This window comes from Physella acuta, unplaced genomic scaffold (assembly GCF_028476545.2).
Source record: "Physella acuta isolate Inbredline_101_S28 unplaced genomic scaffold, ASM2847654v3 ptg000485l, whole genome shotgun sequence".
Lineage (NCBI taxonomy): Eukaryota > Metazoa > Mollusca > Gastropoda > Physidae > Physella > Physella acuta.
The window spans coordinates 261,705-276,234 of record NW_026732004.1 but is presented as its reverse complement, the minus strand read 5'-3'; the positions used below and the strand labels follow the sequence as shown (position 1 = coordinate 276,234).

Below are 14,530 nucleotides of genomic sequence, written 5' to 3'. Positions count from 1 at the left end.
TAATGTTTCACCTAGACGTTGAATACATACTTAGAAAAGCTATTAAAGCTATGGATAGGGCGAGGAAGGTGTTTACATTTCGTACATTTATCACACATACTGATTTGTAATGTAACCTAAGTCATTTCTTAGTTTCGGGCTTATGAGGAAAACATTGAAACTGTATATGCCTATTTTTTTCTTTTGCTCAGAAATTAAGAGCTTTGACAGAAAAGTATGGTTACCGTTTGCACCTTACGGTCAATAGGGCAGATGAAGTTGAGTTCACATGTTTCTATGAACATGACATATGAAAGGATAGTTTGGTCTGTACTATGCCCAGCCGCTATCACTTTCTCTATCTTGAGTCATGTGTCCATCAGAGCTAGGTGGACTAGGGGACGTCATACAGACTCCAGTAAGAGATCTGAACTTGATAATTTCGGGTTAGAAGTAGAACGATCTACCGTCGAGCCTCTCTGTCCCGCCCATCACCACCACCGCAACGACCACCAACCTAAACACACCCCAACTACACACATACACATACACACATATTATATATATATATATATATATATATATATATATATATATATATATATATATATATATATAAAACATGTAAAAGATAGGTCTAAATAAATATGTCTGTATAGTTCTCCCCCAGACACTATTTCAACCCGGAAATAATGCAACATTGCATCGTACCTGTCCACACAACAAAGTAAATAAGGAAACCATTTTTAAAAAGTCCAGTTTGTTTTCCTTGTTTGCGGATGTAAGGGACCTAACTCATGCAACCGAGATGTCGCTAGCAGAACGTTCTGTTGTTATTTTAAGTTTTTGGTGTTTAGTTTGTTCACATTGATTTGCATGTGGTGCACAAAAAAAAAACAACAAAAAAACCCCCAAAAAACAACAGGATACCCCATAACCCCAATAATATTGTTTTTATAAGTTTTTAATTTCATATAATCTATGGAATACAACAAATTAAGTATCGACGCAGTCTTTGTCTTTATATATATATATATATATATATATATATATATATATATATATATATTAGCATAAGTACTGAGTTATGTTACCCCATAATCAGTGCACCCTTTTAAAAGTTCATTAATACCTATTTCCCCTCAGGATTCTCTCTTAATCCCACGTCGCCACATAATCCATTAATCTGGGTCACCGTGAGCGTATTAGCAGGGTCTATATAAACAGGTAACTGTCAACAGGTTCCCAATTAACTTTTGGACGCAGCGGTGACGTCGGGTACCTGTCTTTGTCTAACGGGGTGCGCTCAGTTCTGCTCACAGCAAAATGGCTACAGGTTATGTCTGGATGTTTACCTCAATTATTATAGCAACAACTGCCCATGCTGGTAAGTTGATGTGTATTTTTTTTAACTAGATACGTATATAATTTTATTAGATACAACATGTGCTGACCACACTATGCCGAGGTAACTCTACTTTACTTACCCAATCAGACATCAGGTTCGAATTGGAACTTTATTACTTTACTACCATGTATAAAACAATCAGAGTTATTATATTCATCTTTTACAGTGAGGTTTAAAACGTTGAAAAAAAATCAACTAAGTACACACATTTAATCTTGGTAATATTTCTAATTAGTCCTTAATAGTTTTCGTAATATAAAGAAACAAAATCAAACAGCTGTGTTGTATATCATCATCATCAACTTTACCCGCCGTTCGTACTCAAGATACAAATGGCAGATGAAGTAGAATTCAGACTTGAGCCCAGATCCGAACTCGCGAATCTCGGGATAGCAGTGCAGTGCTCTACCGTCTGTGTTAAAGTTTAAAACAAATCTATACAGTAGAGGCTGGATCAATGGGGAAATACACATTAGTTTATCTGCTTCTCCTACCCCGGCGTATGAAGGGTTTTGTGTCATCAGTAGTACAGTGATGAGTGTGTTGTAAAAACAACGTTGTATGTTGTATACCATGCTCATAGATTGTCAGCTAAATAAAGTATGAAGAATAGGACTAGTCTTTCTGATAGGTCAACTATATCGATTCTCTATGAGCATTTAATATATTATTATATCACTGGTAAAAAAAGCAACTAACAGGCCAGATTTTCTAATACTAAATGTAGCCAAAGATATATAACATAATCCTGTAGATAGTATTTAAGTATTTGATAATATTTGATACATTTTGATTTTTTTACTCTCCCTTGTTTTAGATTCCAGTTATAATAGCCAGCCCTCACCGCTAATCACCGCCTGTAACATCAGGTGCTCACCTGGCCAGGTGCTGGAGTCCAGGGAGTGCAGGTGCTACACCCCAACCCAAGTCTCCACCGCCTGCACCCCGGTCGTCTGCAACCAGTTCTGTCTCCTGGGTTACGAGAAGGACGCCCGGGGCTGCAACACCTGCAAGTGCCGGACCATCAACATCTGCCTGCCCGTGCTGTGCCTCAGGTTCTGCACCAACGGCTACGCCAAGGACGAGAACGGATGTGACGTCTGCCGGTGCAAGGCTGAGGAGCAGTGCTCGGCCGAGAGGTGCAGGGAGATCTGCCGCAGTGGGGTGAACGGACAGAGCCGGGAGTGTCCAAACTGCAGATGTCAGACGAGGACGTGCAACGCGCTGTGTTTTAACACCTGCCCGTACGGGAGAGTTCGCGACGCGCAGGACTGCCCGACATGCGAGTGCGCCAAGGCTCCGGTCATTGACCCGCCGCCTAGAATCAGTTGCGGTCCTGTCTGCGACATATACTGCCCGTACGGTAATGTCTATGACGCCAGAGGGTGCCCAACTTGCGAGTGCGTCAGGGCTCCGGTCGTTGAGCCGGTTCCCCGCAACTGTGGTCCCGTCTGTGCAATTTATTGCCAGTACGGTAATGTCAAGGACGCTAGAGGATGCCCAACTTGTCAGTGTAACAGTTCACCATACACAGAAATCGAGCCAAGAAATTGTGGTCCAGTATGTGACATCTATTGCCAGTACGGAAATGTCTATGACTCCAGAGGATGCCCAACATGTAAATGCAACAGAGCACCGCGGAACGAAATCGAACCAAGAAATTGTGGTCCAGTATGTTCAATATACTGTCCCTATGGTAACGTGAAGGACGCCAGAGGATGCCCTACGTGTGAATGCAACAGGTCACCCAATACAGAAATCGAACCAAGAAATTGTGGTCCAGTTTGTGCAATTTATTGTCCCTATGGTAACGTCAAAGACGCCAGAGGATGCCCTAAGTGCGAATGCAACAGGGCACCAAACACAGAAATCGAACCAAGAAATTGTGGTCCAGTTTGTGCAATATATTGTCCCTATGGTAACGTGAAGGACGCCAGAGGATGCCCTACTTGTGAATGCAACAAATCACCAACCACCTCGCTTGAACCAAAGAATTGCGGTGCAGTCTGCGCCATCTACTGCCCTAACGGGAACATCCTGGACTCAAGGGGTTGTCCCACCTGCCAGTGTATCCCCAGCACACAAATTTACTCCTAAACACGCGAAACAATCACATTTTTACTGACATTACTAAGCTCTTGCCATATGAAGTTCTCTCCCTTTTTGTCTACTTGTACTTACAATTACTGGTGAAAGATCATCACTTTACTGTCGTCTCATGCAAATTTCTTACAATTGTTTATCTCATTGTTGAATAAAATACAGAAAATGTACCAATTTTATAGTTGTTTTTCATACCTGTTTTTAATTTTAATAACTGTAATTATTTGTTTTTTTAAATCTTTTTGTTGTTGTCATTTATATATGGGTGTTAAAATATATCCGTTTTGTTATCATTTTTTGTTTAGTTTTGTTTTGTACCTTTTACAATTTTTTTCCAAGGGCTCTTGCCATTAAATTCTTACACGTAAATTAATGAATGAAAAAAAAAAACTATCAGTAATTCTACTGTCATGTACTTTTAATAACTTAAAGTTTCAAAAGTTACAAGTAATCAATTGAAGCAATGAATCCTAAATGTTTTAGCAGGCATAGAAGAAGTGCCATCCTTTAACAGGCATTGAACTCTCCACACGATGGGAATGGCGTGGTCGGATGGCAGAGTGCACGATTGACTGCTCACTAGAAAGTTTCGAGTCCCGGCTATTATGATGAGTCCTAATAGATCTAATAGGTACCTGACCTGAAAGTTAAGTCGGTCAGGCCTACTGCTATCTGCTAACCACACTATCCCTTTCTATACCGAGATCCTAGTACTACTGACACGGGATGAACTCTATTTTTATCTGCCTAGGGACCACCAGTTTTGAAACGGTAACTTCACTTTTGTAAACATGAGCTTTTAACTCTAGGCATGAACTTTGAACTCTAAACATGAACTTTGAATACTAAACGTGGTTTGTAGGGCCTAGTATATTTTTTACTAGAATATCAACTAAAACCCAATACTTTAACTACCGTGAAAAATTAATTTAGGATGATGAAAAAATACATTAATCAGTCATGTCTAGGATGTTTATGGCCGAAGGTAGACCACATTCATCCTGCTGTTTTTATCCAGCCGGGACATATTTTCGTGTCAGTTACATATATACGCCGTATCTTTTTCTTGGGTCACGTTGATCTGTATGCGGAATGTGAGATTGTTCTCTTGATATTCTAATCGAAACGAGACTACAGTGTTAGGCTAAAGAGCAATGACATAATTATTTTCCAGTTTTACAACTGTCAACACTCAACGGTCAGATGGTACTTCTGTTCTATTTCTAATCAAGCATTATTACTGACGTAACCACTGGTGTTAAGCTAACATTAACGACGTCACATTTAAAAAAATCCAACCTCATTATTGACGTCATGAAGTTATAATCAGACACCAATTACGTCACATTTTCACCCAGCTCTATTTAGCGTCCGACCTTCTCCTGTCAAGTCACGCCGTACGTACGTACTTATCAGTCCTTGAGGTGGACGGGACTGACGCAGACAAACGTAAAAAAGATTCTCATCGTCTCTATCGCCTACTTGAACCGGAAATACAGCGTTAAGTATAAGAGATAAAACAAACACACGGGGCGTCTATCTTCGCCATCTGCTTCATTAAGTACAAGTAGACTACGCACGGTGTAATGGCCTCTACTAGGTGACCTGTCTATGCTTGTGTTGTTGACAGTAGGTCTTACACAGACATTCACGGGGCCGTGGCGGTTGACTCCCCGCGTTACATAAAAGTTACATTGACTCGATACGACACATGGCTACAAACAGGTGAATACTAGCCCACCTTGAATGAAGGGTATCGACCTAAAGACTTCGTGGCAGCGAAGGCACGGATCAATATTTTATAGTAGAACAAAGTACTATTTATGTATAGCTGGACGATATTTGGAACGCGCTGGTAGAGATTTGGTATAAGCGATGTAATCACTTGACAGGAAGATATATATATATATATATATATATATATATATATATATATATATATATATATATGTACATATATATATATATCTATATCTATATATATGTACATATATATATATATATATATATATATATATATATATATATATATATATATATATAACGATGTATAGGTCTTAAATATGATATATATATTCGTATATATATATATATATATATATATATATATATATATATATATATATATATATATATATATATATACGAATATATAATATGTTGCTAGCAAAGTATAAAGACCGGCATTCTATACAATATATAACAAACACGCAGAGTTTAGAATTATAGTGAAATACCAAGGTTTAGGGTTAGGCATTGGGTTAAGGGATGAGTTAAAGTTAGGTCTAGGTCTAGGTCTAGGTCTAGGTCTAGGTCTAGGTCTAGGTCTAGGTCTAGGTCTAGGTCTAGGTCTAGGTCTAGGTCTAGGTCTAGGTCTAGGTCTAGGTCTAGGTCTAGGTCTAGGTCTAGGTCTAGGTCTAGGTCTAGGTCTGGGTCTGGGTCTGGGTCTGGGTCTGGGTCTGGGTCTGGGTCTGGGTCTGGGTCTGGGTCTGGGTCTGGGTCTGGGTCTGGGTCTGGGTCTGGGTCTGGGTCTGGGTCTGGGTCTGGGTCTGGGTCTGGGTCTGGGTCTGGGTCTGGGTCTGGGTCTGGGTCTGGGTCTGGGTCTGGGTCTGGGTCTGGGTCTGGGTCTGGGTCTGGGTCTGGGTCTGGGTCTGGGTCTGGGTCTGGGTCTGGGTCTGGGTCTGGGTCTGGGTCTGGGTCTGGGTCTGGGTCTGGGTCTGGGTCTGGGTCTGGGTCTGGGTCTGGGTCTTAGGTTAGGGTTTGGGTTAGGGTTAGGGTTAGGGTTAGGGGTGTTAGAAGAAAAGATATGTTCAATTAAAAATGCCATTCTAGCCTTCATGCTTCAACAAATAGTAAATGACAGCAGTTCTGATTCATTTGTTCTTTAAATAAAGATTTCCTGCTGTTCATTTTGCATTTTTTCTTTCATTTCTTGACTGTTTGTTATTAAAGTTTTTTACAATCAGGACATTTCACACTTTACCTGAGCACTTGTTGGCATTTAAAGTAACTTTAAAGCCTAGGTATTTTATGTAATGCCTAGGAAAAATATGCAACAACACTGAAATTTTATACTTTTCCTAAAAATGACTGGGACTGTATGCATTACCAAGGCATTCTATAGAATTCAGGGTTTTCATACATTGACGGTAATATATATATATATATATATATATATATATATATATATATATATATATATATATATAGGCATAGGTATATAGTGAAAAAAACCTGAATAAAGATCATTGCCCCTTTTCAGTTCAGTTGCCCTTTTCACAAATCAAAAATAAAAATGCTGTAAGAGAAGAAAAAATCTATAATAAATATTGATTTCAGCCCCGTTAAATGTAAACTCTTCTAAGCTTAAGTGTAGGTGGTGTATTTTCGGAGAAACGTTGAGACTACGAATAACTAAACAAACAACTCCACCTCAAATAGATCTAACACCACCCCCACCTCCTACGATGTTGTTTTCAATCCCCCGTTACGACAGGTAACCTATCAGTGGGAACATCCTGTAGCCGGCCATCCCCTACACGGACCCTGGCTCTATATAAACCCCCGGGGACTGTCAACACGGTATCAGTGCTCAGGTATAGGTGCAGCAGGTGACAGCTGAATCAACTTTTGGTCAAGTCGGTAATTTGGATCTGTGTTCTCATAAGTCTCGACACAATGGCGCTTAAATCAAGCGGTCTTTTTACAGTGACAGTTGTCCTGTCATTTCTATGTATAGGTGAGTAACTTCACAATCATCCATGGCTCATTCATAAGAGATGAAGTTCATAACATACACGTTTTTAGCGCAATTTCCATTCTGGAGAATTGCGTTTATTAACCCGTCATTTCTGGATGTATGAATGTATGAATGAACGGATGGATGGATGGATGTGTGTCCGCAGCTTTAAGTCGTATCTCCTCCTCAACGAAGCAATATCGATGGCTAGTTCCAAAAGCAATTATGTTAAGCAAGTTACGAGGCCATAAAAATTCCAGGTATCTTTCATGGATTTCCCGGAAAAGCCAAAAAAACCTCGAAAAAATGCAGTTTTTGGCCCATATCTCGGCAACCAGACCACTTAGCGACTTGAAACATGTACCAATCGATTTCTGCCATAATTTAGAACAATATTGCCGAAGAATGTTTTCAAAAATATCCTTTCGTTTGGTCAGAAAAATGTTTTTGAATTAATTAAAATTTGGACCGAATTAGTAGGCATTTTTATCCAACCACACCACACGCGTCATCACGTTCAATAGCTGCGCCATCACGTTCAATGGCTGCGACATCACGTTCCGGTTTTTAGTCATGTAACTCTATTGTAAATAAAACATGTAAAATACTGAAAAAAAATTAAATAAAAAACATTTTAATAGCTAACCAATGGTTTTACTAACCCTGCTCTTGATTTACGCTACGACAGAGCTATTTTTAGATAACATAAGGAAATTGCGCTTAAATGTCACTAGACTTTTTAATTAACTTGTTTTTTTTAAAAATCTAAAATCCAAGCAATTGTAATATTTTAAATTAAAAATATTTTTAGCATATCTAAAATAAATATCAGCAGAAAATGTATGGTTTGAACAGTTTTTAGAACGGAGATGGTGAAATGGAATTTTAGCGAACCAACTATCAGTAATATGACAGCGTTTCATTAGAGGATTTAGAACACAGTTTTTATCTCGAATGAAATAACAAGAAATGTCTTGAACTCGTTAGTTTTGATGCTACAATAGCAGAAAATTTATAGTTTTATTTATTACTTATATCTATATATCTATATATCTTATGAGATTACCTTAATACCGAATAGTCCATGGTAAATATTTTTTTTACAGATACGATTTTTTTTCGAGTTAGAGACGTTTCGTGTTTATAAAACGCTAATAGTACGAAAAGCTGATTAAAGAAAGCGCATTTAACTTTTTAAAAGCTATAGCCCTAATTTAACACATTGAAATCTACATAAGTTTTTTTTTTATTTTAACAGTTTCTGGCCAGTTGTTGGTGCGGCCGCCTGTACAACAGCCCTGTCAAGTCAAATGTTCTAACGGTACAGCTCTCGATGTTGACAGCTGTAGCTGTAAAGCTGAAGCTGTGAACGGCTCTCGCAAGTGCTCGCCGGTGCTATGCAAAATGCTGTGTCTCAATGGTTGGGCTAAGGATGAAAATGGATGCGACATTTGCCAATGCAAGGTTGAAAAAGTCTGCTCCCCAGTATTATGTCGTATGTATTGTATTAACGGCTGGGCTAAGGATGAAAATGGATGCGACATTTGCGAATGCAAGGTTGAAAAAGTTTGCCCCCCAGTATTATGTCGTATGTATTGTGCTAACGGTTGGGCCAAGGATGAAAATGGATGCGACATATGCGAATGCAAGGTTGAAAAAGTTTGCCCGCTAATGAAATGCCAAGTGTCTTGTCCAAACGGATTCGCCCAGGATGAAAACGGATGCGAATTTTGTCAATGCAAAGAAACCAAAACCTGCCCTCCATTCAACTGTGACGTGATTTGCCTCAAGGGTTATGTGAAAGACGAGAGCGGATGTGACACCTGCAAGTGTAAGACGGCCACGACCACCACGACCACCGCCCCCACCTGCGCCCCGGTGCAGTGTGAAATCCTCTGTCTGAGCGGCTTTGAAAAAGACGTCAACGGCTGTGAGATTTGCAAGTGCAAGGCTAAGAAAGTGTGTCCACCTCTAGCTTGCCGGATGAACTGCCCTAACGGTTTAGCTCAAGATGAAAACGGTTGCGATATCTGTCAGTGCAAACCTGAGGTTAAATCCATCTGCTCCCCCGTCAGATGTTATCTGTACTGTCAGAACGGGTACCAACAGGATCAAAACGGTTGTGATACGTGTCAGTGTAAACCTATCGATGTTAAAGTCTGCCCAGCCGTGACATGCAAATTATTTTGTCCCAACGGCTTCGAAAAGAACGCCAACGGCTGTGAAATATGCAAATGCAAGGGTTCACGACAGTGCCCGGCTGTAAAATGTAAACTGGCCTGCCTCAATGGATTTGTCACGGACGCCAGCGGATGCGAAACTTGCGCCTGTAAATCGAACTTTGAAACCGTGAAGTCAAGACTCCTAAGCGTGCTCGAACCCGTCAAGTGTGGTCCAGTTTGTGCGATCTACTGCCCTTTTGGAAATGTCTTGGACTCCAGAGGATGTCCAACATGTAGTTGTAATAGAAGTCCTTACTTAGAATAAAAATGACTATTAGTTCTGTTTTTTATATTACCTTTTGGCAATAATTTTGTTTAGCCCACAGTTTTTGTATAACACAATTTCGATTACACCTGCATAATATTTCATGTTTAATTTTTAATGTTACTCTGTTTTATGCGGTATTTTACTCAAGTGTAAATATTTGATTGAGTTTTCAAAAAAAAAATATTGTAAGTGAATCTGCATAATTGTTGGTATATAACAACACATGCCAATTTATTGAGATTGTGATATAAAAAAAATCCGATTGCATTAAATTCACGAGTGTATGAAAGAAACATTTATTTGTGTATAAATGAGATTGAATGAATTATTTCAATGTAAATTTCACTTGAAAATTTTTTTGAATACGTATTTTATTTTTGTTATAAATTCATGTTTAAATAAAAAAAAAATTATAAAATAATTTTGATGTAATATTCTTTGTTTTTAATTTCCCTGTAATTCCAGAACTCCAGGTATTAATTAGCATGTCATTTAACATTATTACTAGTATCAGGTAAAAAAAAATGCTTATGAGAATCTGATCAATAGTATCAAATAAAATTCTATTTCCAATAAAACAAATCAATCAATTAACGATAGATTTGAAAAAAAAGGTATATTAGAAACTGACTTGCAGTGAAGCCTTGTAGCTATTCATTCAAACAACACCATAACATTGAGTGTGCTATCTAATTGCTAGAACACACGGTATATACAAGGAAAGGTCACAGATTATGAAGATATCATTGTTATTTAAAAAAATAAAATGCTACTAAAGGTTTAAAAAAACTACAATAAACTCACATCAATGGCATCACTTGATATAAATCCGTTCTTTAACTGTAGTCTACTTCGGTGTTTCTTTCAGACATCTCTTCGATGTGTGTGTGTGTGTGACGGAGGGGGGAGGGGTTTTATATAGAAAAAATAAATTTTACCTGTGTCCGCCCCCTCTCAAGTTTCAAGTCCCCCCCCCTCACACGGAGAAAAAACTATGAAAGAAACACGGGTCTACTTCTTTTGAATAGAATTGTTCTTAAAAAAAAACAAATTTGAAAAATAATGCAAGAAAAAGTAGAAGTAGAATTTTTCAACAACTGATGGGGGCCAAATAAAATGTACCAACAAAGAGTAATATATTAAGTTTAAAAAGGAGCATTTTAGTTTACCATCTAATGTTCCTTGCCTTTCCCAGCCGTATATTTTGTAACTCAAACTCTGATTGGCTGTTTTATCACGACCACCGTTACTCTATGCTGTACTTTTCTGGTAAATATTTGGTTTCATGGCACTTGAAAGAATTGGTTTAAACGTACCATAGATTTCCTTTAGCATATAGGCTAGACACTGCATTGATAGTCGATAAATCCCGTACATTTCTATTTGGCAACTATTTGGCTTAGAGAGAAGCGAAACGCCGGGAGTTTATCGATTTGATGTTATTAAGTTCAACTCATGCATGATTATTGAAGGTAGGCGCCTCATACAATGACGGCTGAAAACATAGCTGAATGCAATTCTATTTTATTATTTTTCCCGCTTTAAGGACAGATATAGACAGTGTTTCTTCCAGACTTTTTTCTCCGAGGGGGGGGGGGGGGGCACTTGACATTTTTTTTTGGGGGGGGGGGGGAGGGGTAGACACGGTTAAAAGTATATTTTTTTTTTCAGGGGTGGGGGTGGGAAAGGGGTAGAACCCCCCCCCCCCCCCCCCCCTCCGAAGAGATACCTGGAAGAAACTCTGGATATAGAGCTCGGTAGAATGTGTTGAAGACGTCCACAGCTTAAGTAGGAATCAACCCTTATGTTCCGGGCCTTTGCAACACATTTAGATAAATCAGGAATCAATTCAATACAACCAAACAAGATAAAGGTGGGGCAAAAAAAAAAAAAATTGTGGCCATTATCCCTGAAATTCATTATGTACTGAGCCTAACCCAACATTGTCTAAAATAGCAACGGATGTTGAAACCGCTACATGAGTTAAAAATAGCAACGTCCGCGATTGGGTAAATATTTTCATAGGTCAAAAAAGAGAACTATTTAAATTAGAATTAAAACATTGTTTACCGATAAATAAGGAAATGATTAAATGGAGCGAACCAGGGATGGTAGTGTTGATGTAGTGTCGAGGACAGAGGCGTAGCGACCCTTCCCGGCGCCCGGAGACAAACTTTCAATTTGGCGCCCCCCTCGGGAACAACCTTTCGATTTTCAATTTGCACCCCCCCCTTAAACTTTCAATTTGCACACCCCCCTCAAACCTTCAATTTGTTTTTCCAACCCATTTTGGCGCCCCCTAAGGTCGGCGCCCGGGGACATATGTACCCCCCCCCCCCCCGCCCCCCTTTGCTACGCCTCTGGTCGAGGTAATGTCGAGGTAGTGTCGAGGTAGTGTCGAGGTAGTATTGAGGTACTGTTGAACTAGTGTCGAGGAATCAGAAAACAAAGACGTAGAATACAGTGATATGAGCTAGAAATAGATCACAATGGCTCAGCAGTTACATTACAATGTTATTTAGGTAAATCACTCAAGCTGGTAAATGTAAAGGGGTCGCGTTTAAACGTCGCACGATTGGCTTGGTGTAAGGGGGGGGGGGGGAGGTTTCGGACATTTCTGACGAAGTACGACGGGCGGGAGGGGGTGGGTGAATTTGATACATCAAAAATATATTAAAAATCTGACCTTTTGAAGATGTTTTTCATTTTCTGTAGAGGTTAAACCTTTTAAAATCTAATTAATGATTATTACTTTATCTAATCGCGATACAACACATTAAATAATTTAAAATGAAATCGATGTTTTAAAAAAATAAATTGTGCAATTTAGCAGAGGGAAGGGTTTGGGGGTAGACTGAGGTGGGAAGTCATTTTAGAGTGAGCTCTGATAATGGTGGGGGGGGGGGGGGGGGTGTGATTGGTGTGGGTTAACGATCATCAAGAAAGGATGGCGACATTTTAAGGACGACATTAATTCGAAAAACGTTTGTGAATATGTGTGGATAACGAGGGTGAGGTGGGGGTGAAAACAGTGTGTTATCGTGATTTTTCCTTTAAAAAAAATTAAAATAAATTCATAACAGTTATTTGACATTGTACAAATTATTTATAAATTTTAAAAATAAGATTTAGACCGATCTGCCACAACTTTCAGTAGTCAATAATATTATAGTATTATATTAAAAAAAAACAAAAAAAAAAAAAACCAATTATAATTGTTATACCCCCTTAACCAAGGGAAACAACTGAACTTATATTTTCAAAAAAGAGAATCGCAATTCCTTAGTGTGACGTCATTTCAGGTAGCATTGACTCTTTTGAGTACAAATGAAGTTGAGTAGGGAATCGTTACAAATATAAGTGCTACTTTATGGACGAAATATAAAAGCAAAATAAGTTTTTTTTTATGTCTCTGCTACATAGTGAAAAAAAAAGTAGCATGCTGAATATTTTCAATAGTCTACAGGTTACCAGGGTACATTATCTTCACTATTTTCATTAAATTTTAAAACATTAAAATAATGTAATAATAAACATTTTTTTGAGTTATTTGTTGTAAACAACAAACGCATGGGGTCGACACTTGAATTTGTGTAGACGAACCACAACTCTATTTTACATAAGGGGTAGGGGGATGGGGAAGGAGCGGTTTCTGAATGCTTGAAGTGGCGGAGGATATGTTTGTGTTGTGTGCAGGGTGAGGTGTGTGGGGTTGATATGGAGGGGAGTAAAAGTGCGCAACACTTTTTTTAACAGAGGAGGGGGAGCTTAAAAACGTTTCCCATTTAGATAAATGCCCCCCCCCCCCCCCTGCCAACAGACACTCCTGAACCTGGTGAAAAAATATTCGTGAATTTAATATTATTATTGCTATAAACAAATGAGAAGATACGGAAATTAATTATGGCACAACGTGGTCGAACGGTAGAGTTATCGATTACCAACCCAAACGTTTTGAGGTCAACTTACGGTTTCGAGTCGTTAGAACCATAGGTCATCACTAGGTTCATACAGGTCATGCGAATACGTGACTGGAGTTGGGTAAAAATAAAGATTACAGGGCATAATACAGAAAAGTAACGACGGCCGGGCATAATACAGAAAAGTAACGACGGCCGGGCATAATACAGAAAAGTAACGACGGCCGGGCATAATACAGAAAAGTAACGACGGCCGGGCATAACACTGAAAAGTAAAGGCGACCGGGCATAATACAGAAAAGTAACGACGGCCGGGCATAACACTGAAAAGTAAAGGCGACCGGGCATAATACAGAAAAGTAACGACGGCCGGGCATAACACTGAAAAGTAAAGGCGACCGGGCATAATACTGAAAAGTAAAGACGAAAGGGTATAATACTGAAAAGTAAAGGCGACCGGGCATAATACAGAAAAGTAACGACGGCCGGGCATAATACTGAAAAGTAAAGGCGACCGGGCATAATACTGAAAAGTAAAGGCGACCGGGCATAATACTGAAAAGTAACGACGGCCGGGCATAATACTGAAAAGTAAAGGCGACCGGGCATAATACTGAAAAGTAACGACGGCCGGGCATAATACTGAAAAGTAAAGGCGACCGGGCATAATACTGAAAAGTAACGACGGCCGGGCATAATACTGAAAAGTAAAGGCGACCGGGCATAATACTGAAAAGTAACGACGGCCGGGCATAACACTGAAAAGTAAAGGCGACCGGGCATAATACAGAAAAGTAACGACGGCCGGGCATAACACTGAAAAGTAAAGGCGACCGGGCATAATACAGAAAAGTAACGACGGCCGGGCATAACACTGAAAAGTAAAGGCGA

The 14,530-nt window shown here is 39.2% G+C and overlaps 2 protein-coding genes across 2 annotated transcripts; both read left to right on the top strand.

Annotated features, from left to right (window-relative positions):
- Window positions 1-1,240: 1,240 nt before the first annotated feature.
- Window positions 1,241-3,655, top strand: LOC131944188 (cysteine-rich motor neuron 1 protein). Its single transcript, XM_059304718.1, has 2 exons — window positions 1,241-1,366; window positions 2,205-3,655. Exons 1-2 carry the CDS (start codon window positions 1,306-1,308, stop codon window positions 3,482-3,484), a joined length of 1,341 nt encoding a protein of 446 aa, XP_059160701.1. The 5' UTR covers window positions 1,241-1,305; the 3' UTR covers window positions 3,485-3,655.
- A 3,324-nt stretch (window positions 3,656-6,979) lies between these two features.
- Window positions 6,980-10,116, top strand: LOC131944195 (cysteine-rich motor neuron 1 protein-like). The gene is made up of 2 exons (XM_059304726.1): window positions 6,980-7,229; window positions 8,488-10,116. The coding sequence occupies exons 1-2, from the start codon at window positions 7,169-7,171 to the stop codon at window positions 9,714-9,716; spliced, it is 1,290 nt and encodes a 429-aa protein (XP_059160709.1). The 5' UTR covers window positions 6,980-7,168; the 3' UTR covers window positions 9,717-10,116.
- Window positions 10,117-14,530: the final 4,414 nt, after the last annotated feature.

Coding starts and splice junctions, on each gene's coding strand:
- LOC131944188 (XM_059304718.1), top strand. CDS start 1,306: ATGGCTACAGGTTATGTCTGGATGTTTACCTCAATTATTATAGCAACA. Junction 1,367..2,204: donor AGCAACAACTGCCCATGCTG/GTAAGTTGATGT, acceptor CCCTTGTTTTAG/ATTCCAGTTATAATAGCCAG.
- LOC131944195 (XM_059304726.1), top strand. CDS start 7,169: ATGGCGCTTAAATCAAGCGGTCTTTTTACAGTGACAGTTGTCCTGTCA. Junction 7,230..8,487: donor CCTGTCATTTCTATGTATAG/GTGAGTAACTTC, acceptor TTATTTTAACAG/TTTCTGGCCAGTTGTTGGTG.